Here is a 27,600-nt window from a genome sequence, read left to right on the forward strand (position 1 = left end):
GGTCAAGAGTGGTCAATAATAGTCATGAAGTATTAAATATAATGACTTGCATACATTTTGCTGAAGGATTACACATTTCTGAAGCACTTTTTGGACAGTCCATGTTATGTAAGCCAAGGGTTTAGGTTTAGTTTCAATGCTTATTTTATTTTTACGATCCAGGCCGGAATGATTACACTTTAAATCAATGGGTAATATACTTTAATTTCTATAACAGATGCATTCATGACAGAATCCAACAAAAAGTAAAGCAAATTTCTTTGCTGCACATCTCCTTGTAGTCACCCCTATGACTAAACCAACAGAGTAAAATGCATACAGAATCAGCAAACTATGATTAAAAGAAAAACAATAATCAATATTATTTGGGAACTTCTAAGTGTACACACAACATTGTGTGTGTTCCAGGTCAGCAGTTTTGCCTGGTTGCTATTTTACAGAGAGGTCTGTCCACCTTGTCAACATGGTTTAAAAGAACTAAACATCACATGGACATGTAAGATTAACTACATTTCCCTGTCCCGTAAATAATGAGAGAAGAAACATGTTCAGTGAACAAGTTGTTTTGCAAAGCAGGAGTCTTCAGGAGCATTGCATTCAGTGTGACTTATGAGATATTCATACCATAAAGAAGATCATTTTCTGCAGGATGATCTTTAGGAGTCAAGTCTCCCTCACAGATCCAACAGTTTATCAACACACACACACACACACACACACACACACACACACACACACACACACACTAACACTAAATTAACAACCCACTTAAATATATGGGTATGTACATAATCATTAGAGGGAATAAGGGAGGAGGAACAGAACATGCAGCATGTTACATCTCCAACTCGCACACACACACACACACACACACACACAACTGATACACAGCACACAAAAGACAGGAGTTACTAAAATTAAACCCAGCTTAATAGCAAAACATGACTGCAAACTTAGTCATCACCAAATACAGAGATATTTTGAAGACAGAGAAAAATTTACTCAGCAGTGTAGTGCTTCTGGATAAACACACAGCAGTCCCTTAAAAGAAATTGTGGGAGACCTAAATGACTGAGGAAAGACCAGGGAGAGCTTTAATAAAAAAGAACCAAAAATAAATAAAGATTTCTACTGTTTGTGTGTATACAAACCCAGCGACCCACTGTCTGATTATTAAGACTAAAAATTAAAAACAGCAGTATTGAAAGGTTTCTCTCAAATGTAGTAAACACACCCTTTCTACAACTGGATGGATGACGAATACAGGCTGGTCTACAACTCTGAGATCATCTATGTGTGATGCTTGATGTCCATGAGGGGGAAAAACAATCACCCAGGATAAACATCGAAGCAATCATGTAGTACAGGAATGAAATTTGCTGAGTAGAACACCTGCACATATGTGAATTAAAAATATCTTTATATTTTGTGTGTCGTATTTTACTGTAATATTTTAAAGACTGCAGGATGGAAACAGGTGGGATAAAGAATGGTGTTAGGAATGGACAAAATAATGAAGAAAAATTCCTTGGGATTCAGTCAATGCTGAAAGCACAGTCTGAGGGAAATTCAAGACAGCAGGGGTTCCTTCTCTGACTGGTCCAATCAAGTTTCAGTCACCCAAACGATGCCTGGGAACTGTAGTTTCCTGTTGGTTTCCCCCCACTTCAGTTCTTCAGCACCAACTCGTAGCACAGGAACACAAACTGACACACCTCTGGTGCTCTGCACTTTATAGACAGCTGAGGACAGAAACGGAGGAAGAGAGATTAGAATAAAATACAGACACACTGGCAAGTATCAATTTAAATGTCATTAAAAATTGTTAAGTGAAGATTTGAGGGCATGCTAAGAAAATTAAGACATTTCAAAATGGAGAAAAAAAGTGAGAGAAAATGAACACTAGTAATGCTGAAAGCCTGCCAACACACTAATACAATATAAATCTCCTTCACTGTACCAAGAGCACAAAATTACAAACACTGCCATGAAGAAGATCAAAACAAGCTTACACTTTATGACTCACACTTCCAATTTTTGCCTTATTATTAGCTGAAGAAAAGGTTCTTACATTCATTTCAAGTCTGAAAGCACAACATTACGTGCACCAGGCATATATAAAATAAATTCTATAAATGTATAGTACACCACTGTTCAAACGTTTGGGATCAAGAAAGAAATTTATACTTTCATGCATTAACTTAATCTTAAAAAACTTTGACAAAAAAAGTTACAAAAAATAATGTTATAATTTTTTATAATCAAATAAATGCTGTTCTTTTGAACTTCAAAGAAACCTTAAAAAATGCATCATGGTTTCCACAAAAATATTACAAAGGTCAACTGCTTACAATACTAATAATAAGAAATGTTTCTTGAGCAACAAATAAGCATATTAGACTGATTTTAGACAGATCATGTGACACTGAAGACTGGAATAATGGCTGCTGAAATAAATTACATTTTAAAATATGTTTAAATAGAAAACAGTTCACTTAAACTGTAATATTTCACCGGATTACTGTTTTATTATATGTGACCCTGGACCACAAAACCAGTCTCGAAACTGAATTAAAAAGCTTTGCATAGATGTATGGTTTGTTAGAATCAGACAACATTTGGCCAAGATACAACTATTTGAATATCTGGAATCTGAGGGTGCAAAAAAATCAAAACACTGAGAAAATCACCTTTAAAGTTGTCCAAATGAAGTTCTTAGCAATGCATATTATTAATCAAAAATTAGGTTTTGATATATTTATGGTAGGAAATTTACAAAATATCTTCATGGAACATGATCTTTACTTAATATCCTGATGATTTTTTGGCATAAAAGAAAAATCAATAATTTTGACCCATACAATGTTTTTTTGGCTATTTCTAAAAAAAATAAAAAAAACAGTGAATTAAGACAGGTTTTGTGGTCCAGGGTCACGTATTTTGGACTAAATACATGCAGCCTTGGTGAGCATTAGATACTTCTTTCAAAAACATTATAAAAACCATTATAAAATGTCTTGCCAACCCCAAACATCTGAATGGTGTTTCTGCTTTTACCCATTTTGAGAAACAATTTAAACTAACCACCTGTAGCAAATTCAAAAGCAAGCTGTGTTTACTTGCTGTGAGCCAGATAAAAAGCTGTTCCTCCTAAAAGGATCTCACATGGCACTAACAGAGTAATAGACAAACAAACACAGACTAATGCCAGAGGAGCAACAGCACTTGGAGAGGTCGACATGAGTAGAGACCTCCATCTACTGCAACACCTGCTTCCTCTTTTGTCAAGTGAGCGCTGCAGCAGATCCATACGGAGGATAATCAGAAAGCCTGTGGGTACTGCGTAACAGGACATCAGAAGTGCGAAAGGGAAAGAGATGAGCATGAGGGAGAGATCAATGGCACAATTTATCCCTCCCAAACCCAAGAGTTCTCTCTGGGCTTCTATGAGATCACCCTGCAGCGATTGTGAGGCTCCCACTAGTCAAAAAAAAGAACTCGGTGACTACACACTCTAAGTTAGAGATAACTAATACTGTGTTCACCAAGGATGATGGAACATGTTTCAAATAATGAGTATTTGCATCCGTTTGTTTCAAGGTAAAAATGCTTTATAATAGAATAGATTCACAGCCAATCAGATGCATACTGATTTATATATAGGCATATGATAATATATAATGAAATCATTAAAAGTAACGTATATTGCAGTTTATTACAAAATAAATTCTTCTTTAAAGTTTAGGGTGAGAAAGATTTCTAATGTTTTTGAAAAAAAAGTCTCTTATGCTCAAGCTAAGTCAGCATTTATACATATATACATTAACATTAATGCTGTGAATATTGCAATATATCATTGCAATGTATTTTAAAATGCAATATTCCTGTGATGGTAAAGCTGAATTTTTAGCACATAATCCTTCAGAAATCAATCTAATATGCTGATTTGCTGCACAATAAATATTTCTTACAGAATGATCAATGATGAAAACATTTGTGCTGCTTAATATTGTTTGTGGAAGCAGTGACTTTTTTCAGGGCTTTTTTTTACTAATTGAAAGTTGTACAGCATTTATTTGAAATAGAAAGCTTTTATACATTGTTTTGTACATCTGCTGAATGCATCCTTGATGAAAATTAAACTATCCACTTACATAAAAAAAATCAAAGTATTAAAAAAAAAAAAAAAAAAGTTGGGATCATAAAAAAAAAAAGTTACTGACCCCAAGGTCTTAATTAATGGTAGTATATATTTAAATTATATATATAAAAAATTCTAACAAAATAAAAATGTAATATACTGTACAAAGAATAGAAATAAAGATCAATACACAGCTTGGGGAACAGTGTAAAGATCATTAAACTCCTCACCAGTCAAATTTTGACAGGTAAATTAGTTGAATGAATTTGCTGAGAACATCTAAGAATGAGGTGGCATGTCCTTATCAATCAAACCCCAGCCTGCTCCCCTTCAAGATTTGGAGGATTTTGTCTCAGCTTCATGCAGAATGTAGTGGGTGCACAAATGCACATAGATGCAATGACACTGGTGCCGACTTGCTTTGTGGCATCAGTTTCCTGTACGCAGAGGCGTTTTATTAACAGTTACATTATTCTATAATTTGACTGGAGATACTGCAAAGGTGGGTGGTGGGCATGAACCACAGAAAGAAGGAAGAGTGGATGGTGTGACTCTAAGACTTCGATATAGATATAGAGGCAGGTTGCGACAATAGAGAAGAATGTAATCAAAGCACAAATGAAAACAGACGAGATGGTGGGATGACAGGAAGAGTGGGAGCAGCGGGGTGCTGCACGAAGGTTTGCAGAGGAATGCTTTAACAGATCTCTGCCATCAGACGCTCGCAGCATTTAAAGGGGAATCGGGCCGTGCCATTGGATGCCTGGTTGCCATAGGGACAACGAACAGTGACAAATTGTACAGCTTTGTAGCTAATGGAAACATTGCTAGATATTTAGAGAAAACAACATATCACACCATTTCACAGTATAGCCACACTGCCACATTTTTCTGTCCTTTGAGACAAATATTGTTTATATGCTACAACAAACAGCCAGGAACAAAACAACCATGATTCATGGAGCACGTGTCTGAGCTGTGAATAACAGTTCTGCCTCTTAAAGTGGCTGTTAGGATGTGAGAAGAGAGATGGAAGATTAGCAGACCCTTACAGATGTGTTGTGCATCAGTGTTTCCTTCAGAAAGTTGTGCCCCGTCCAGCCAATAACTTTCAGTTTAAGAGTGCAAATCTAATTTTTCGACAAATTTAGTTTATTCAATGAAAGATTTGTCAGAATGTTTGTAAAAATAGTTTTAAATGATTCTTGAAAAGAAGTGAGTCACATATTAGTGATTCAGACAACACTGGTCGAGTTTGTTTTTGCGTGCAGTCAGGAAAACAACTTGTTTTCTTGCTATAATTTTGCAGCTTATCTCATCACATTTAATTCAGACCACCAGCTCATATCTCAGATAAAATATCATTTTGTGGTGGCGGTGTAGATTTAACTGCGGATTTTTGGATTCAGCTTGAAAGCGCTGCAGGAAACACTGGTGTGTGTATAGGAGAGCGAGTCTTGTGCACATTAAAAGCACATGCCGTGAATCGACGGGTTCCTGCTGAAGAGCAACTGCTTTGATGAAGGCTATTCAATTTGTTTATTCCTGGAATGAAATCTGGAAAATAAATCTGTGCACACAACCTCAGTATCTTCCTATAATATCATGCTTTTCTATCATGACATATAACTAGAACTTCTACACATTTCCTTGTGTGGGTTGTTTGATCATTCAAAACAGTTGCTCTTATATGAAGTCACATAGCTGTGACATTCACTGTTATTACAGACATGCTTTGTTTCAGTGGACTGTTTACTGTAGATAGTAGGAAGTCAAAGAAAAAACCATGCTCATTTAAAGGCAGCAAGATGTAAAGATAAGCCGTTTAGTTTAAGTTAAGATTATTTTTTGGGGAAAAAACACCCAACCTCCATTTCCTGCATTGTGATGTCATCATCAAAGGTGAGTGCAGATATGAGCAAACACACAGGGGAAAAAATACAATAAAATCAAACATCATAAATAATAACATTTGTGACTTAGACAATAAGATGTAATAGAGGATACGTGGGCGATGGCACATATTTAACCTAATTTAAGCACTCAGTAGGGGCTAGATCCATTTGATGTGATTAATTTTATGTAAGATAATAGTTTATGTAACATAACTACTTCTGTAAAGAAGATGGGATTTGTGCATGATGTATTGCTTTACAGAAAAATAATGGTGCACCAATTTGTACACGACTCAAGAAAGGTGCCACATCGCTTCGGGAATAATATAATAAATGTGCATGCTATGATGAAAACAGCTGAATATGTTGATTAACTCTGATGAAAAATAATTACAATTGTATAATATATTAATAATTCAATTCTCTCTTGGATGCATATGCTGCTACACGGAATGAACCATGCTAGCGTACGCAATTCTAGGTGCACTTGAGATCTGAGAGAATAAATGGTGCCCTACAATTGTAAAGCATGATTCATGTGGGAAACGTGAAAGGTAACACGAGGGAGAAGAAACAAACACTCCGCATTGAGCTGAGTGATAATGGCAAATCCCACAAAACCAAAGGGAGAAAGGACTAACAGGAGGACTGACATCTTTTCTTGACAATCTTCTCTCCTTATCTTCACCCACCCAGGATTTACCAAATACTCTTTCTCTCTGAACACAATGGCTGGGTCTCCAACCTAACATGCAGCCTGACTAGACAGCATTTTTGGACTCTGAGGCAACTATAATGCCAGTAAAATGCTATCTAGGCATGCAGCTCAGTAGGCTTTAAGGAGGTGTTTGATCTACCCAGCAGACCTTTCCCCTTTTACCCGCTTCTTCTCTCATGCGTGCACACAAACACACAGATCTTGCTCCCGCATGACTCACTAGGAAATATCAGGAGAGCCGTACTCTCTCTCAGCAGAGAACACACTCTATGACGTGCGGCCGCTACGGTCTCCTCTAGCACATCCTCTTGTCTTTATTGATCTGTGTGTGTTTGAGTGGTACTTTGCTAGTCTCTTCACATCCACTACAACATCCTCCATGTCTCTTGGTTCTCATTTACCGTGTAGTTGGGGTTGCCGGTCTGTATGCGCATTTCTGCCAGCACCCAAATGCCGTTGGTGAGTTTGACAGACTGGTACAGCATGTCCTGCCCCTCCACTGTCCTCTTGGCTATGGTGAAGATATTACTGCCTTGCAGCTTGTTGCTGGCCGCGTCTGTGAGAGAGAAGTTACTCATTAACAAAACACAGACACACATAGCAGGTTTTCTGAAGACAAGTTGAACCTGAGTGAGTCTCTATGGCAACTCTGTGGCAAATGCGTATTTTTACTTACACGCTGACATATGAACCATTCAGTAATTAGTCTGATTTAAAAGAAAAGTTAGCTCAAAAATAACCAATTTTCAAATTCTTTGTCTAAGTTGCCTATTTTTTTCATAGAACAAAAGCGTTGATCTGCCTTTCAAAGAGTATATGAAATGTTAATTTGATATCCATTTATTTAAACGTTACATGGATTCACCAATTCACTAAAAAGAACCATCTCACAACATTATTTTGTGAATCAGATGTGACTAGTTGACTACTGTTGAAAAGATTTAATAATTAATTGCTCAAAACAGAAAGAAAAAAAAAAACTTATGAGTAACACACAATAAAGTTGAGTTGTTTCTGTACAATCTACTGTATATATGTTGTGCTTTCTCATCATAGCCATTTAACTGCAAGCTCAAATCTCTGCTAACATTAAAATATTTTGCTTTGGGACAGGAGATTTATATTTAACAATGCAGCAACACCTATATTAAATGCCAAGCCAAATGGAGAGGAGAGAGAGAGTCAAGTAAAAAAAACAAGAGCACTGAAGACACCCACAGTGCATTCATTAGCAATATCACTGAGAGTGTGTGCATGTTCATGCCAGTGTGATTCACAATTATTTTATGCAAACAGTCAGGCGGAAGAGGATTATTCCCCAAAAACCTGCCTCGAGTTAATTACACCCAGACAGGCCACCCGATCAGCACTCTTCAGAGACAGACCTCAACAGGACAGTGTGTTCTTTTAAAAGACAGAGCGTGTGACAGTCAGTATAATCCAAAGCACTGAGAAGAGCAAAGCACTTCCATCCTTCATATCATTGCTTATTTGTTTCATTTCCTCCATTTCATTTATTCTCATCTTCCTCCACACACTTCACCCAATTCACTTATGCACAGCTCACATTTTATTCCTGTTACCTGAGTTGAGATGGATGTCTTTGATTTGGAACTGTGCCTCGTTGTCATTTGGAATGTCCTTCCAGGTGGCCAGGAACACCTGACGTTCTGAGAAGCAGAGGGACAAAAGGAGTTCATGTGAGAGGACACCAGAGGAAAAAAAAAGGTAGAAAGCAAAAAAGAAGAATGCAGTTTGGCTGTATCTGACACTAAAGGCTGTTGTCTTGCTTTCAGTCAGATGTTTTTCTATAAAGGCACCCCACATCAAATATGCTTTTAGACTGTTTATTCAAGCACCATTTTGTTATGTCTAAAGATGTACAACACAATCTAGCAAGCTTTAGAGTTGACCAAGCAATATATATCCTTATTTCTTGGTAGAAATTATTAAAAAGGACCCATATTGATTTAATATTTTTCCAACTTGCATGGTGCCCCACTTTAGTCGTGTCCAAATGCCCATATGGCTTCTCTCAACATGATTTGAGCGTGCCTTGATGCCTTCCTACTTGCATTTTCTGCCCGCAAAGGCAGTATTTATTTATTTTTTTTCTGACACAGCTACTGTGCATTTGTATGATATCCTGCAGAGACTGAACTCCATTTAAGAGACTCCTGGAGAAACCATTTATGCACAAGCAGTCTCTCTCACACACACACACACACACGTCTCCACATAAACCCTAACATCTTTTCTTACACATTCATTTGGACACAGATCTGGCTCACACTGTCAAGCACAAGTCATGAGTCAAAACTTAAAAACAATACCCAAACAAAACCTAAGAGAACACACACACACACAAAAAAATAAAGAATTGACGTCACAATCACCTGAAGCACTTCTGCTTACGCAGGCAGTGATTAAGGGTGCACTGCACACAAACACACTCACCCATCTTTCCGTCCTCTACAAAGATCAGGCTGAGGGGATATTGGCAGCTGAAGTAGAACACGTCGATGTTATTCTTCACAGCTACCTGCAGCATCGACAAAGAGAGAGAGAAACACATTACGACTGTGATTTAAAACATTGTGGCTGTGGCCAAGGCTCTCAAACCCTGTTAAGAGCAGACAGAATTCAATTCATAAATGCAGCCAAAATAAATGGGCCTCTCTTTCTCCAGCACTTTCAAAGAATGGCATACACACACACACAGACCAAAGAATAGCAGGGAAATATGGTCCTTTGATCATCTCTTTCTTTGCCATTTTGCTTCTCTCTCTCTCTTTCTCGCTCTTCATTCTTTTGTTTAAGACCCTCTGTGGCTTTGCAAAGGTTGGGTTCAGCTCCTGTGTGTGGAGTTCATGTTTGCACGCCAGGATGTGAACTTCAAACATGCGTGAATGCCTCAAAGGCAAACTCACTAAGAGGACAGAAGATGGCAACTGACAGTTCGAGAAAACAGAGCGAGCGTATGTGTCCTGGACAAGCATACTCAAAAACACCTGTCCTAAAGAATCAGATATACAGTAAATATATTCTACGTGAGTTATTGTCTATATTATTTCTATTGTAAAATGTTACAAGCTGAGGTTTTTCTTGCCCTAAAAATCATCCTAATTCAGCTTTTATTTGCATGAATTTGAAAGAAATACAAAAAGTCAGTCAAAAAAGTGCTTAACAACTTCTTTGTTTTTCCATTTTTAGCATTAGTAAGTTTGCAGCTGAAAAAAAAAAAAACACCATACTTTCATCTGATTATGGCTGTAAATCTTCTGAGAGCATGAGGGATTGAAAGGCACCCAGGGGAGCTTTTATAAAAGCTGACAGCAGGTGCACAGCATCCATCAGAATAAAGACTACACAGCCTCAGAGAGGGACAGGCAGCCCCACATAGACATCCAGACCTGCTACACTCCACTTCTGAATAATTCATCCAGCAAAACCAGCTTCATCCCTCCCTCACTTGTCTAATTGTGGTTAGAAATACTATAGAACCATCAGGCAAAATAATATGAAGAATAACCAATGTACTAATTAATGTGAAATCAGAAATCAAACTTTTCATTTTGTGGAATTGTCAGGAATTGAACCAAACATGACGTATTAGAATTGGTTTCTCTTCTGTTCAGATTGATCTACAGTATTATTAGCCTTGCAAATAATGACAATGAGTCAAGCTACAGAAAAATAAATAAATATTGCCTTTCATTCAGTCTATGAGTAACATTCACTTCCTGTGATGCCACTGCAATGAATAACTGATCTATTATCGGCAGCCACGTGTGAAATTAATAATGCCACAAGCCTCTCTGGGAATGGAAGTAGTATCAGCTGTTGTAATCCATGCCTGCAAAGACTGGAAACGCATGGTAAGCCAAAACATGTCCAGATCAAATACACGTGCTGAAGCTGTGAGCTGCCTGATATCCAGACATATTGTTACATCAGTCCTAGCAAAATGGAGATAAAATTTCATGTTGCCTCCTATGATTCACAGCGACAAATCCCATAATTATTATCATCATACAGCTCTCTTAAACCCCTGCTGATGACTTCAACGATAAGCACAGAGCAGAAAGTGAAAGAGACATATTTATGATTAACCATTTAATGCAAGTCTAACATGTGCATCCTGAACACAACGCTCCCTAATCTCTCTCACATGCATTTCATTTGAAAATGGCATTAGATAAAGCCTGAAGGGCTCTATAAAATCTTCAGATTAAAACACTATCTTCTTTTAATCTCCTTTAGGGCTCTGAGAGAGAAGAAGTGAGATCCTATATTTTTGCATTTGCTTCACCCAACCAAAACAGTCCCTGAAGCTCAACACAATCTTTTCCTGGTTTAATTACTACCAATTAGTGATTGCACTGTTCCAAAATGCCTATGCCTTCCTATTGTAGTCTGTGGGATTTGTGGTTTATTTCCCAGTGCAGTCATTGGAGAGCACTGTGAATGATTCCAGTGAGAGAGATAATCAGGAACAGCTAATTCAGATCTATTGCTGTACTGCTGCAGACCTGATTAAAAGATGACAGAAATGGACATGCAGTGAGAGGAAGAGAAAGACAGAAAAGAGAGAGAGCAAACAGTCAAGGGAGAACCACTAATGATGATTTTTTTTTTTACTGAATCTCTTCTGAGAAGTTGCATCCCTTGGTAACCACCCACACTTAATGTCTATAGTACGGCCTCTGAAATGGCTTTTTTGGGCTGCAGCCTCTGCTAATAAATGCTCATTGGGGGCTTGCTTTATTGCTTAACAGCACATCACTCATTTCATACTGTACATGAATTATGATGCTGCAGAAATGCGATGGATACATTACCTGCAGATTGTTGAGAGGTTCCATCTTCATGACAGGGCCGCTCGTGCTGAGAGGGAGACTAACGTCAATGGTCTGATTGGGGCTCAGAGGAGTCAGAACCTGCAGAGGGCCAGCAGGGGCGAGACCGAAACTACAGAAAAATAGAAAAACACAGTTTAGACTAGTGATGCAACAAAAACTGATTTTTTTTTTTTTGTTACAGAAACTGAAATTAAAGTTTCATTTAGCTAAAACTAATGCAGTTAAATGTGGGTAATTTAATTTGCATACTTATTCATATGTCATATTCACAGTTCTGATGCTGCAAATATGTATGCAAATATTTGGTAAGGATTTGAAATTGTTTTATTGTCTGCAATCTGTAAATCTATTGCATGTTTACAGGTAGAGGGACCTTCTAGGAACAAGAACATCACAAAGACTTAGATGTGTGCACTTTTGAGAGGGCAAGTACATTGTGGCTTGAGATTAGTGTGAGAAAGCACCATTCTATAAATCTATACATATATAAGAATATGACCTTTTGTTGCCCATGTATTAGTCACAGATCTAAGTAGAACTTTACTATATAAGCAGTAATTTTCTAGACAGAAGTCCTCAATTTACATGAACACATTTAAGTCTTTTTAGAATATCAGCATGTCCTTGAATGATCCCACTGACAAAATGATATAAATGAATGAAAAGCCTTCCAGGCAGGCCTCCAAACTGATTAACAATCAGAGAAGATACCACAGAGAGAAGAGCAAAACCTTGAAGAGACCTCCAAAACAGTCTCCCGTTCTGCCACTGGACTCACCTGTTCCTGTTAAACTGAATGGCAAAATCAGTCATCACACTCATGGCTTTGTTGGTAAGAGTCAGATCCATCTGAATGATCCCACCGCGTCGGGCAAATGTCCCAGAAATCTCCAGCCCTTTAGCTTTCATTGCCGGTAACCACACCTGATCCCACGGATAAACAGGTTGAGAGTGTGGGAGAAAGAAAGAGAGTTAGGCGGACACACACAGGACGTCTGTTTCTGTCCAAATGCATCAAATAGATGTTTTTGGCCCCTGCATTGCACCTTACTGTTTTTTAAGCATATAATTCTATGAGAGTTGCATTTTAAAGCCTTTTTTAAGATCTGCATTCAGTTGGACTGTTATTGAGCACCACAGCACATGTGCACACCCACTAAGAGTCCAGGAAATGCTGCCGCATTACAAATTGACTTTAAAAAGCGGGGAAACTGCTTATAAAAGACTTCTAAAGTAATAACCAAAGTTATTGATTCAAAGTATTGATTGATTCTATACTTACAGTTTTAGGAGCAACGTAGGATCCTGTTGGCATGCCAACACCTCCACCGAGGTCAAAAAGGTCTCCTAATCCACCTCCAACAGCAGGAGCAATGCCGAGAGCAGTAGGCATGGCTGCTGGGGCCACCCCCAAACCGGCACCCATCTGAGCAGAGGGAGACAAGTATTACAACTTTTCTAGACTGCTACAAGACCATCAGGAAAAAGACAAATTAACTATGATAAAAGACGTGGAGAAGGAATTGAACAGCTCTTTGATTAATGAAGGCAAACCCCTCTGTTGATGCTAATACTCCTCCAATGAAGCGCATTCATCAAAGTCTAGATGAACTTTGCTTAAAATCTTACCGAAGGGCTTCCGCCGATGTCTCCTCCCAGCTGGGAACACAGAGGACAAAAAGTGAATGTTAGGATCAGTAGGCAGAAAAGATGCGGATAATTATGAAGAGGTTGATGAAGGGGGAACTAGCTCAGTGGGTGGAAGCAAGTCAATGAGCTGCTAAAGAAGCTGTGAGACATTCGATGGACAGTTTCTTTAAACTTTTTATTCTCAACTAGGGATGGGCAATATGAAATGTCAATCGATAAAGGTTTTGTTTATATCACAGCGTGTACATATATCTGCACAGCACAGAACTGCTTAAAGTTATTAAGATGTTAAAGTGATACAGAAAGATGTACATGGGTGACCCAAGTTAGCATCCATCCAGGGTCAGGAGGTGCTTTCCCAGTCCCATCCCCAACACTTCTCCTCTGTCATTTCCTGTCTCATCCCTATTGTCTGTTTCTAATAAAGCCAAAAAAAGGCCATAAAATGTCTGTCTTGGTGAGTATCCACAAAAACACAGTCAGTTATGTCCTAAATGATTGTAAACCACTGGGAAAGAAATCAGGCGCATGTCAACAAACTGGATCTTTATAATGAAGTTTTAGAGTGACAGCAGTCTAACATACCTGCATTTGTCTTGTTGTTTTATATTTGCGTACCTGTTCTTTATTTTAATAACAAATATATATATATATATATATATATATATATAATTGGGACAATAAATCACTTATGAAAGCAAATATAGTCATATCGCCCACCCCTACTTTCAACATATTAAACATTTTGTATGAGATGTGACTACTTGTGTGTGACTACAACTACTGCTACTAACTCAAACACTGAAACAAAAAGGTGGAAAGGTGCTCTTATGGTTCCTTCATACTGAACTCAGAGCAGTTTATGTTGGGCAACAGGGACTAGTCTAAGATCAGTACAGAGGAACACTTTAAGGATAAACTCAAAAGGTGAGAACACCCACACAGACCTCTCTCTCACTATAATCAGAAGATGGCTGGGGAGACTGCACCTCTGTCCTGTGGGAAACTCCCGGCTGATAGAGGAATTAGAAATGGATGAAATGTTTCCAATGGATGAAAGCAGAAGAAATGAGGGGAATGAGGCTGGGGATTTCTAAAACGCTACAAACATTCATGAACTTTACAGAGACTAAAAATACTGACATAACTTCCGGAAATATATCAAGCCCAGGACTGTTTATACAAGATGTGTTATTACAAAAAAAAAATATTGTAGGTATTTTACTTATATTGACACTAGTTTCAATGGGTTGTAAATAAAAATGTTGGGGCTGTAAATGTACATGGCCCTCTGCTGGTGTGATGAGTAAATTGGATACTCATACTAACAGATCCGCAATTTAGACTAATGAAATGGCATGATATGAAAGTGTCTGCTTCCTCTTTCACTTAGTTTAATTACCGTATCTGATTCATCGCCCATCTGCAAGTGTAGCGTAAGGATAAAAGAGAGAGGGAAAAAGAGTCAAAAAAAGAGAAAGAGAAGACCGGAGGGGAAATGCAGGCAAGGAGAGTTAACTGTAATTATGCAGGACCATCTGTGAGTTCTCAACAGACACAATTACACTGGTTAAGAGAGTTTGGATGTGTGTTTAAGGAGGAGGGGGCTGATTCGGGATTAGATGATCTCGATTTAGTAAAGTAGGTCTGGATCCTGCTGTTCAGGCCAACGCTAACTCAAAATACAATATAACATGTGTGAGCTGAACAACTGACAACGGCATTACCAAAAGCCTTGCAAGCCTCTGTATACACACACACACAGATTGTTAAAGGAACAGATGGGTATATTCATTCCAGTAATTACACTGTTTTTCCCTTTAAATTAATCTAATTTCACCACAAAGGGGTGATTATGTTTGTAGCAGAGCGAGAGGCGGCAGGAAATGAACATACCAGACTATCCAGACCTCCTCCCAGTAGGTCCATGGCTCCCATCTGCATCGAGGGCTGCACTGAAGGGACAGTGGCAGTGGGTGGGGCCAGATCCAGGTTCAGCAGGTCACCTAGGAGATCACCTTGTGATGGAATGACGGCAGGTGGAGCTTCAGAAGGTCCAGACTGGCCAACATCAGAGCTCTCAGCACTTTCCCCACTGACAGAGAGAAATTATCAAATTATAATATTTTTTTGTTGTTGTTTATGTTAATAAATAAAAAAAACACATTTAAACACTAACACATTTTTAAACAAGATACAAAATGTAAAATAATTTCATTATAAATATATTATTAAATATTAACAAATTAATAATCATTATAAATTCTTTTTTATATATATATATATATATATATATATATATATATATATATATATATATATATATATATATATATATATATAAATAATTATTTTTGCTATTCTATATATAAAGTAATATAAGAAAAGAAAAAATAATCCGAGACTCACGAGCCAGCGCGAGCAGGAATTCTCTTGTGCTGAACGCCACGGCTGCCCTCCACAAAAGCACTGGGAGGTTTGTGGTAGACTGAGGCCAGAGTACCAATGTGGCAGATAAGCTCCTCCAGCAGGGTGGGCTCAATCAGGTCCGTCTCCTCTGATATCAGAGGCTTCTCGGCCAGCACCACCTCTTTTGCTGCCACAGGGTCAGTGGAGAGTAGACGCCAGTAAATGTAGCCACGGTCACGCAGGTCAGGATTATCAGAATCCTGCAGAGTTACAGAGGAAAATGAAATTGACCAATAGTGAACCTAAGGGAATCATACACTGTTTATGATGTGAGAGGAAGGAAGAGAAAATGAGGTGACTGGTTCTTTCCACAAAACCTCAAGGACAGAGTCTTGTGTAAATAATGCAAAACTCCTTTAAGCACCAATTCATCTGTGTGATAAGATCAAGTGGTACGCCAGCAACACCGGGAGCAAAACAGCGGTGAGAGAATTAGATCTTGAGGCCATAAAACGGCACCTAGGATAAAGGAGGACATTTGGTATTCTGACAGAACCCTGGCGGCGAGTACAGCCTGTGGCACTGAACCTCAAAGTTAATAATGACAAGATTCAATCTCAGATCCTAGTCTGACAGCACAAGCTCGTGCCTTCTCTGAATATTAATGAGAACAACAGAGAGACTGTCTTTTACAGATGTAGATGCACAAAAATGATCTAATCATTTCTATGCATAACTACATATTACATATGTAACCCACACATTTGACTATCATGTCCTAATCACTCATTGTGTATGCCTTTCAAATAACTATTGAATAGTTTATAGGTTTATATTCATGTTGGGTATGTATGAGTTTTAAAGCTTTAAATGTTTCTATCAATCAATACTTTGTAAAATGTATTATATTCTTGTTACAGAAATCATGTCCAAATATAAGATAACATGTTGATTTATTTATTGGGAGGAGAAATATAGCAACAACCCGAACTAAGACAATGTCTAATTGGTCAAGACACCATTTGGGATGTGTGCAACAGCACAGTTTAAACTCACGACACCATCAAATTTAGCTTTTTGCATTAGGGCCCCATGTTTTTTGCGTTCTTTGAGCACCGTTCCAGTGTGTTTCAGCCTGCACGCTCGCTGCTACTTAACCATGATGAGAAGAAAAACCGTCTAGTCTCATTACATCCTTTTATTTTTTTTACTTCAGTTGCTTTTCTTTCCGTCGAGAGTTTCATGTTCTGAGTTCAATTTTGCTGCAAAGTCGAACTCCGACTGTGCCCACCTCAAAACTTCAACCAACCACTGACTCCACACCATTTGTCAGCCAATGCCCAAGACGTCACTTCAAACAACCACTGAACTTCCAGCCAATCAGCAACCTTGGGAAACCCCTTTCTGCAACGATGACAACAAAGGGAACCCCCTAAACAGGCAACGCAAGTACCTCCAGATTCTAGCTGAACTGGTGCATTTAATATAAATTTTAACCTCACTGAGGAACTCAATGTGAAGGTTTATTAAATGATTGATGGTTGTTTAGGTCTAAGTAATTGCACATTTTGCTATTAACTTGACATTCATATTTCACAGGATTTCACATGACATTCATTTGAGACATGTTTACTACTTAGAAGTCTTCCATTCTGTGGTTTGTTTATTGTCTTATTGTCTGCCTGCGATTTTCAAAAAGCAATTACAGAATTTCGTTAAAAAAAATAATTGTATCAGGGTGCCGAGTATCAGTTTTTTTTAATATCTCGTTTTCTTCAGAGTGAGTCAGAAAGCCAAACGGCCTTGCTTTAGAGATCTGCCATTTTAGAATGGCAACACCTACAGAGGGTGTCCTTCAAGGTGTGAGCAAGTATAAGTGCAGCTATTTTCTCACTGTAGTATGTGTGCTTTGATAAGCGCCCGTGTGGATATCTCACCTGTGTGGCGAGACTGAGCACTTGTTGCACCAGCTCCTGGGTCTCAGTGGGTTTCTTCAGGAACAACTTCACAATAGCCGTCAGCAACTGCAGTTGCACCTGAAAGAGAAGCGTGAAAAACATTAACACAGGGACAAATCCTGTATCACAATTTTCCAAGTGACAAGTTCATGCGAGTTCATTACAGTATTCACTAGGTTAGTATGGAATTATTGTTATAATTCCAAGAATTCAGTAGTAATTACCACTACCAGTGAGAGAGACCAATTTCGATACCACAGCAAAAAGTCATCCTGTTACACTGTTGTAGTTTTTCTTCATGCGCATTGAAGCAAAGTAACACAATGCATGCATATCACAAGTCTGCTGTACTTATTACAGCATATTTAATAAAGCAATTTGAAAGGTACTTCACCTGTGTGCTCTCATCATGGAAGCCTTCCAGGAAGCTCTCCAGCAGCTCATCTGCATTGTCAATCCTTTCTGCGTACTCTCCCACAATCCAGATCATGGCTGCCCGTGCCTCAGGCTCATCCAGAGAGTCCAAGTTCTCACACAGAGTGGCAATCACACTCTCATATCTGACAATAAATTCAGGAAAAAAGCAACAATGAAGCAGCGAAATGACAGTGGGGGGTGGGTGAAGGCTGGGTTCAGTGAATCTTTATTGAATTCTCCAACACATTTTACTATGAAAGGCATGGCTGAACAGAGACAATGAACCTCTAACACCTGTATAATGAACCTTAGCCAAACAGAAATAGGATGTAGTTTAGAGAGAGAGAGAGAGAGAAACAGCTTTAGTTACAAAGAGGTCAGGGACAGGGGAAACTGCACAAGCAGCACAGAAAAACCTACTTGTTGGGGTACTTGCGGAAGATGTCCTTGATGACCACAATGGCTTCCTGCACCACATAATTGACCTTGGTCTGAATGAGGTCAAGCAGTGTGCTGACACAACGCTCTGCTGATTGCTGTAACAAAGACAGGAGGGACAGAAAAACAGATAAGCTAATCTGCTAAAGCATAAATGGTATCATCAGTTAACCAATGAAGCAGTTGGCTTTTTTATACATCAGGTTGAATTCTTTCATTAGGAGTGGTGAACTTTACAATTAAAATTAACACTCATTAGACTGTCAGTGTTAATTAAGTCCTAATCAGGGTCAGGCCAGCTCACCTCCACTTTAATTGCACAGCGGCCAATGGCTCGTACAGCTTTACGCACAAAGTCCACGTCCACTTCAGTGGCATATTCCTTCAGCTCAGCCAGCACCTAACACCCAAACACACAGAAATTTAACACAGACTCTCATAAGCGTACATTTCAAATGTTAATGTGATCAGTGTGGTCCAAAAGTGAAATAACAGTTTCGGGATTTAAAAAAAAAAAGAAAAGGAAAAACAAAAACTACACAAACAACAAGAATAAAAATTACAAAGGATATTATAAAACACAAGTAGTAGTAGTAATAACATTTACGTTTTATTGCCATTTCAGCTTCATAGACAAAGGTTTAAAATCCAATTAACAAAACAATAAAATAATGATAAAAAGGCTAGAAAAAAAGAAGAAAGGCTGAACAAATTTGTAAGTACATGTAAGACATAATTTAATTATATTCCCTCTTTGTCATTACAAAAATCATTGTATCATTACATTAAAAATTGGGCAGACCATAAATATACATTGCTGCTATCATTAATGCAAAAGAGGAAAAAACAAATACTTAGACATTGTGAAACTCATGGTGATTTGTTATTAAATTTTTTTTTTTTTTTTTTTTTACAAAAATGCAAAACAGATGCATTTTTACTAGGTGTGTTTGGAAAGTTTCTTTTAAAATTTGTTGAGATTACTGATTACTCCTTTTAAAAGTAATCACGTTACTGTTCTGATTACTTTATTTCAAAAGTAATTAGTAGGCTAATTAGTTACATTATTAGTTACGTTACTTTTTTCTCCATGAAATTTATGAAATCTTAAATATTGTAATTACAAAATATATAAATATAAATATTACTTAAATATTTGTTATTACAAATATAAATATTTGTTATTAAAACGTCAACATTCACAGAACACTGTCATTTTTAACTAAAGCAGGCGAATTTTGAGTTAATGGTTTGGTATGGCATGCTGCGTGCATGGTTTGGCATGGCAGAATGCCAGCAAAGAGTGCTGCATTTATCGCAAACTCACAAATCTCTGTTACAACACAATAAATATATGCATAATTAATCTTTCATAATGTGTACAATTCATGTGTTATAATGAGAGGATTCGAGAGCACGCATATTTCAGCACTGCATTGCTCAACACTGCAAACACGTGTTATAGCCCTAAAAGAAACTCTGCATACGCTTGCACCTGATAATCATTTATATTAGTTCATGTAACTTTTCTGCAATAGATAGATATAGATATTTTATGTTTACATATATCCTGTGAATCATTTTATTACACTGCATCCCGCGAGACTCTGCATCAAGTATTGTCCTGCGCTGCACTCTGTTGCGTTGGGTCTCGTGGGAGCAGGTCTCTAATCCACTGAATGCACTTGACTCAACATCCTTTTTACAATCTCTAGATTATAAAACACTGCATTCTTTCAGCAATGTAACACGGCAGTAACGTATAAAGACCTCTGCTTGTAACTGTACTCTAATTACTTTTTTGAAAATTATAACGCGTTAAATAACTCCATTTATAAAAAAAATTATCAAATTACAGTAACGTGTTACTAAGTAATGCGTTACTGCCCAACACTGTTCACTAGAAGTCTTAGACCTTTGGACCCCACTGTATTCTGGGTGGAGTCACAGAAACATGTATGAACATAGATGATCAGGCAGAGATCATGTTTTACATTAGTGAAGTGTGGTGGTGCGGGTGCAGTTTCATTCACCTGAGCAATGTTGGCCTGAGATGCCAGACGGATCATGATATCCAGCTTCTCCAGCTTGACATAGATTGGGTCATTATATTTCACAAAGAAAACCTTCATCTCGTGTTTTAGAATTTCAGGACTGGTAAAAACATGAAAAAAAAAAAAAGAGAAATATATAATTAAGTTGATTTACAATATAATTATTTGTACATTAACTTTTGAAATACCCAAACCATCATCACTTTATATAAACTCATTTTCTTTTCCACAGCTCTGCACCTACCGTTTCTGTACGATGAGGTTAATGTTCCTTAAAGCAACATACTGCAGTTCAGGTTCAGCTGAGAGCAGCGTGACCAAAGGAGGAGCAAGTTTCTTCAGAAGAGTGCCGTAATAGTCCAGATCTTTAGGAAGCATTTCCATGAACTTCATCAGAACCTTCACGGCAGACAGAACCACGGCAGAGTTAGCGTGGGACAGCCGTGGAGTTACACGCTCACAGATGCTGTGGGAGGAGAGAGAGAAACATGCTTTAACAAGGCAGAGGAAAAAAGAAAAATCTTTAACGGCAAAAACACACTGTGCAGTTTAATAATGCCTGGATTATGGATGGTAGAAAATATAAACTAATTTTTCAAATTGCAATCCACATTTGAACAATCCGATACTGATTCTTAAAATGCGTAACTGAATCAACTGTGATTCAAAGCCAACTCTGATCTAATTACATTCAATTCAGGTAATCAATGCAGATACTAGGTGACACACTAGATACAGCTTTATTAGTGAAGCTAGCGTCTAGACTTCATTAGAGAAACTGTGTCCACCACACAGGAGTGATAAAATAACATTGCCCTCTGACCTCTGTGACTCGCGGTCATCACGGGGCATGTAGTTGGCCAGGCAGTCGAGGATGAAGATCTGACCCCACTCGGTGCACTCATTAAGGGCTGTCAGGAGCTTATTAATTGTCTGAGGGTTCAGGTCCAGGAGGTTGCTGTTAGGATGAGACTCTGCTATCTCAGACAGAGCCGCTACTGCATTTGCCACCACCTAATGGAGAAAAAAATAAAAATAAAAGAAGAAGCATTAAACTCAATACAGTGGTAGTGTGTGAGATGGGTCTCGAGTTTCGCACAACAATAGCATGTAATTACACACCATGGAGACTAAGAGAGAGCTGCATGGCACTGGCAAGCCCACGGATGCCCTTTAAACAAACATAAGTGTGTGGGCAAGTGAATTAGCGTGAGTACAGATGCACTCAGGGATATTTATCTAAGTTCAGAGATAATTTTTTTTGGAATACTGTCAGCATCTAACCAGGACTTGGATTTTATGTTCCTTTCACATATCAATTATATATCTTAGATCGGTTTTATCTTATTTGGCTATTTGGGTTATAATGCCTCACCATGGGGTTGGAGTCGGAGATCAGGTCTTTCAGAGTGTCCAGGAAGCCCTGGTCTTCCACCAGCTGGGCGTTAATGTCATGCAGCTTGGCGACACAAACAGCAGCAGTCTTCCTTACGTAAGGGTCTTCATCTTTCAGACACTTCCTTAGAGGTTCACACAGGTACTCGGTGATCTTGTCCACTCGGATGCAGCCCATGGTGCGCACAGCCAGTGCACGGATCAGAGGGTTTGGATCCTCACAGTCCTACAGGAGAGAACACATCACCAACACACATAAGCCCTAAAATACAGACATTATAAAAAAAAAAAAGAAAAAAAATTTTTTACATATAAACACATTTACTGCTAATTTGTATGATAAATGCAAAGTTTAAAATAACAGCATTTTTTTTTTAAATATAAACTTCTTTGTTACATTATAAATGTCTCTACTGCCACTTTTGATACATTTTTTATATTTATGTGTATTAAATATGAATGTGTACAAAAATATATACTAAGCTATCTCCTATTAGGCCTATACAAAACAATTAGCTAAGCTAAGTTACAAACATGGCAAAAATACCTTGCTACAAGCTTTTACATATTTTCATAAACCAGGTTTCTGTATGAAACAGCGAAATAAACATACCATATAATGTTTCTGTTAAAGTTATAGAAAATATAAATTTTCACAGAATAAAAGCAATGGGAGTCAATGGAAAAAGTCTCCACCATGAAAAAAAACTAATCAATTAAATTTGCTACTGAAAAGCATAATTTAAAAACTAGCAATGAAAAAGGTTAACTGAGAAAAGTAAATAAACTAACAGCTTTGCTGTTTGTAGCACCATTAAAGTCCAACACCGAGAGACCGATACAAAAGACAGAGATGTGTAATACAAGACAGAGACCCTGAAGGACCTGTAAACTTTTTGCTGTGTTTTCTAATTTGCTGTGATGGGCCTTATTGCCTACTTGCTTTAGTCTTCGTCTAGTTATTTGCTTCAGTAATCTGTCTCTCATTCCATTCTCAGGTGTGTGGGAAGCCAGCAAAAACTCATTAGTGCTGACGGAGTGACTGCCATGCAGACTGTACCATCCTATAAAGACCGACTATTCTAGCACTCATAGAGATGAGAGTTTCTCTGCTGCTGCCATACCTTTTAAGAACTTCACAGTCCAGAGTAGGAATTTCATCTGTCTAAACTTCAGAGTGTGTTTTATAATCCATAGGGTATTTTACAGTTGTTTTTCATAGAAAAGTACATTAACATTTCAATCTTTATCTACTGCCTGTGCAAATTGTATGATAAAATATTAAAAATACTATCAGTTGTTTTGTCTGAACTGTACCTTCACAAAGGTGTTGACTGCCATAATGGCCATGTCCGGCTGGCTCTTGGCATAATTCATCAAGTACAGATAGACCAGCTTCTTCAGCTCCAGATTATCTGTCTGCATGCAGTTCACAACATCAGGAAACAGAGCACTGGAAACAAAAATATTAAGATCAGAACTCCATAAACTCATACTGCACCGATGGAAACACAGGATGGATGACATGCAGAGTAGCATATAAAAAAGTGAGCCATTCATATTAGTGGTCGACCGATATATAGTCGACGCCGATATATCGGCTGATTTTTGGCATTTTTCAAATATCGGCATCGGCCGATAAGTTTTTCCCCTTGGCTGATGTGTTCGAGGCGGGACTTTTATTTTGATGGTGTTCCCATTCAAAATAATTCACAGTGCTCACATTCTCCCTCTTGTTCGCTGTCGTCGTTAACAGTTCTGTCTAATACGGATAGAAGTCTGTCTAATAATCAGATAGAATGGTCAAACAAAGGAATTAATGTATACAAAAATTAATATAATGATTGCTTTTATATTATTAGCAATAGAAAGGCAAACATTATAATACTTTCCCGTTTGCCATCAGCTTTAAGCAGATACGCATTTATATCATTTAAACAAATCTTTGAATGACTAATGAACATTTAATTTCACAAACCTTGCAAATTTAGTCGAATCCAGCTGTGAGATATTGTGAAGTGTGCATTTTTATCCAGAATGATCGCGTGTTCTCTGCGTGACGGTCAGTCCATGTGAATTTAATGGTTTAAACTTTCAACTTTAAAAGTCGTTATTTCAATTTATGCTGCGCTTTATGCATTTGCCAACTATCATATTCATGTCATTTTCACTGTGTGCTGTAGTTAAAATGAGTGTTAACCTGGCTTTATTTGAAAAATATGATTCCCAATGCACACAAACTTCCCAGAATACTGAGTGCCCTGCTAGTTACAGTGTTTTCTTCCTTTTTAATTATATTTTTATTAAATATTTATTTATTTGTGAAAAATACTTTGTCATCTAAAGTATAAGTATGTTTATTTTACACATTTATCCATTGTCAAATGATTTCAAATTTCTTAAAGATTAATAATAATTAATCGGCTGTCAAAAAAACAATATCGGTCGACCACTAATTCATATAAACGTTGCATACTTGACAGTGAAAAAACTTGTCTTACCTGACATCTTTTCCCACTGTCATAGACGCAATGACCTTCTTCACTGCCTCCTTCTTCTTCTCTTTCTTATCACTGTTGAGCTCTGCCTTCAGCTCAAAGATCTCCCCTAAACAGTCCAACACACAAGAATTTATTAATTTTAGATTACAACTAGAGCATGAAAATAATGTGCAAGTCCAGACAGCCAGTATTAGAGGAGTTGTTTACCCTAAAAGAGAAAATAATCATAATTCTGCGTAAAGTGTTTTTCTTGGCTTTGACCAAGTATTGTGTGCAGCTCTATTTGCAGTTAAAATACTCTGTTCTGGCACAACCATGTGCCTGCAAGTGCCTAATCCAAATAAAGCCAGAACTCAAAGTCTCATTTAGACTGCTGTTAAATAAGACTACACAATATTAGATTTTAGCTTACTGGGTTCTGCGGAAAAGAAACAGAGCAGGAATATCAAAGCACTAAATGTTGATTTATTTAACAGTATTTAAATGTGTAATGGTACACTTGATGATCTGCAATGACTAAATCTCTTTAACATTTTGTTATACTAATCCCAAAACAGAAAGCATCAGACCTTTCTTGGTAGTGGTGAAATATTTGGAGTCTGTCATCTTGGATCCCAAGCCGCGGTTCTCCTGCAGAAGAGAAGGAAAGCCCATAAGAAAAGTGTGGAAGAGAATAAAGGGAGGTAGGATACCGAAAAAGTGCAAGCGCAGGGGAATAAGAGGAAGTCAAGTCCCTGTCCTGCTGATACCTTCCTTGATGTTCCTTACAGATTGTGGAGTGGGGAAAAAGTTGTGCAAAAACACATTGTTAAAGCTTGATGTTCTCTTTCAGTCAGCAAATTATATTGTTTATGTGCAGTGACTGCCCTCTCATGCTCTCTAAATGTGCTGTGAAGAGCTTCCCATTTCCTGTTATTGAACATTAGACTCTCGCCATCACCTGAAAGGTCTTTTAAGAGGAAGAGAAACCTTGGGATACAACAGTATTTTATTTGATTCAGCTGACTTGATGACTAGTTTTTTATTTATATGCACTACCGTTCCAAAGTCTGGGGTCAGTAAGAATTTTTAATGCTTTTAAAAGAAGTCTCCTATGCCTAACAAAGATCCATTTATTTGGTTAAAAACAGTAAAAATGTTATAGTGTGAAATATTATTACAATTTTTTAATTATTCTACTGTTTTCTGTTGTAATTGTATGTAATTTATTTCTGTGATGCAAAGCGGAACTTTCAGCAGCCATTACTCCAGTCTTCAGTCTCAAATGATCCTTCAGAAATCTTTCTAAAATGCTGATTTGGTGCTTAAGAAACTTTTTTTTTTTTTTTTTATTATCAATGTTGGAAAAACCTGTCGCATTTACTGCATTTCGTCTTCCCCAATGACTAACAGCACGAGTCATTGTCATTCTTGCAGTTACAATAAAGAAGCTGCAGAATTATGATTTGTGCACCTGAATGCCTTGTGTAACCCTGCTGACCATTTCCATTCAAAAAACTGTATTATGACCATCCATGAAACAGCACCTGTCTGTTAATGTTCACACCTGTCTAAATGGCAAATGAATGACAATACTGACACAGTAAGTTAGTAAGGCAACACTACTAGTCCACTAACTCTCCAAATGCATAAATCATTGATCAAGGACTGCTGTGATATTTCATTACCAAACATACCATATTACTATATTATCATTACACCCCTTTAAAAAAAACAGCATCATATAAACTAGTGTTTGCAATAATAATTTATAATCATTAGCAATTTAGTAATTCAATAACAATATCAATTTGACATTTACAGTATAATGCTACAGAAGACTTCTATTTTAAACAAATACTGTTCATTTAAACGTTCTTCTAGTCACCAAACAACTCTGGCGGAATAAAAATCATCATGGTTTCAACCACATTATTAAGCAAATATTTTTTACATTATTAATAATAAGAAGAAAGGATCGTATGACACTGAAGCATGAAGTAAAGGCTGCTGAAAATTCTGCTTTGCCCTCACAGGAATACATTTTAAAACATATTAAATAACATTTTTTACTACATTTTTTATCAATCAAATGCACTTTTGAATGGTAGAGATAGATAGATAGATAGATAGATAGATAGATAGATAGATGTGTGTAATATTCTGAAAGCTTCTAACATATTCATTAATTCTGTTTTACAGAGATGTAAACTTTACAATAAATACAGCATTTTTGCAACAAAGTCTTACAAAGTTTAGCAGTGGTAAACTAAAGCCAAAGGCCGTAGTATTTCAAAGTTGATAACGCTGGCAGGCACTTAAAGTAATAAACAAGAATATACTGAACAGTGCACATCTTCCCATTCCAGACGGGTTTCTTTTCAAGAAGAATAATCTCTCTCGTCAGCCTGTGAGGCGGCGTCCCTGCTAATGTTAGTCAAGTACAGATAAAGTAACTGTCAACTGTCAGAGAGTCCACTGCACGACAGTTAACGTGATGCAGCGCTTGATCTTAAACGATTAACGTTACCAACACCCGTAACATCACAACAACTGGTTAAACATATACGTGGCGCAGCGGTGACTGCAGCAGGTGACAGTCGCACTAGGTAAACCCACAGAGCTAACTCGCAAAACCCTTTTATTACGCCCCGAATCCGACATTTTTAAACTCATTTTCAATTCAGAATAATCCACGGGTATTTCTTCTAATCCTAAGAGCAAACTGGACCTTCACTCACACACAGCTGACTTGCCCACTCCATTTTTGGCGGATGAATGAACCTGCTCGCGGAGACGTAGACAGTCGATGGTGTGCTAGCTGAATGCTAACGGCTAAAGCTTCATGACCTTCTTAATCAGGGCTTATGGGAGCGCAGTTAAGCCTTTAATCTAGCGGACTGTATTACTGTCCGAGCACGCAGCGCACAAAGCCATAGATACGTGTAAACGAGCCACCGTACCTCAGTCAAACCGAGAAATGCTCCTTACCGAAGTGAAGAGTGAGTGTGTACAGATCGGCCTTCTTCCTTCCCTCCCTCCTTACATGTTTTGTCATCATATGATTCACACTTCCGTCTTCCGCCTTCATTGAGGGACGTTTACAGTCTCATGTTACACACTGTTGAATGCCCTAATGTTACAGTAAAATAATCATTGGTTTTCAATTTGTATTCATTTAAA

General features: G+C 37.7%; 1 protein-coding gene across 9 annotated transcripts; it reads right to left on the reverse strand.

The window, feature by feature from the left end:
• Window positions 1–184: 184 nt before the first annotated feature.
• On the reverse strand, window positions 185–27,540 carry LOC109090809 (AP-1 complex subunit beta-1). Of its 9 annotated transcripts, none has more exons than XM_042723846.1 (25): window positions 27,409–27,540; window positions 25,008–25,068; window positions 24,439–24,544; window positions 23,255–23,390; window positions 21,918–22,163; window positions 21,366–21,556; window positions 20,787–21,008; window positions 20,522–20,642; window positions 18,793–18,888; window positions 18,471–18,586; window positions 18,028–18,193; window positions 17,613–17,711; window positions 15,676–15,935; window positions 15,163–15,361; window positions 14,669–14,689; window positions 14,214–14,279; window positions 13,246–13,275; window positions 12,899–13,042; window positions 12,395–12,540; window positions 11,596–11,725; window positions 9,212–9,296; window positions 8,338–8,424; window positions 7,156–7,310; window positions 6,010–6,018; window positions 185–1,742 (listed from the first exon to the last, which is right to left on the reverse strand). In XM_042723846.1, the coding sequence occupies exons 2-25, from the start codon at window positions 25,042–25,044 to the stop codon at window positions 1,668–1,670; spliced, it is 2,943 nt and encodes a 980-aa protein (XP_042579780.1). In that variant the 5' UTR covers window positions 25,045–25,068; window positions 27,409–27,540; the 3' UTR covers window positions 185–1,667. The 9 variants fall into 9 exon arrangements, with proteins under 9 accessions (XP_042579780.1, XP_042579781.1, XP_042579777.1 ...); XM_042723847.1 differs by having other exon boundaries at window positions 27,381–27,472; XM_042723843.1 differs by lacking the exon at window positions 27,409–27,540 and adding an exon at window positions 27,159–27,336.
• Between the last annotated feature and the right edge of the window lie 60 nt (window positions 27,541–27,600).

The sequence above is a fragment of the Cyprinus carpio genome, chromosome B5 (genome assembly GCF_018340385.1).
Source record: "Cyprinus carpio isolate SPL01 chromosome B5, ASM1834038v1, whole genome shotgun sequence".
NCBI lineage: Eukaryota > Metazoa > Chordata > Actinopteri > Cypriniformes > Cyprinidae > Cyprinus > Cyprinus carpio.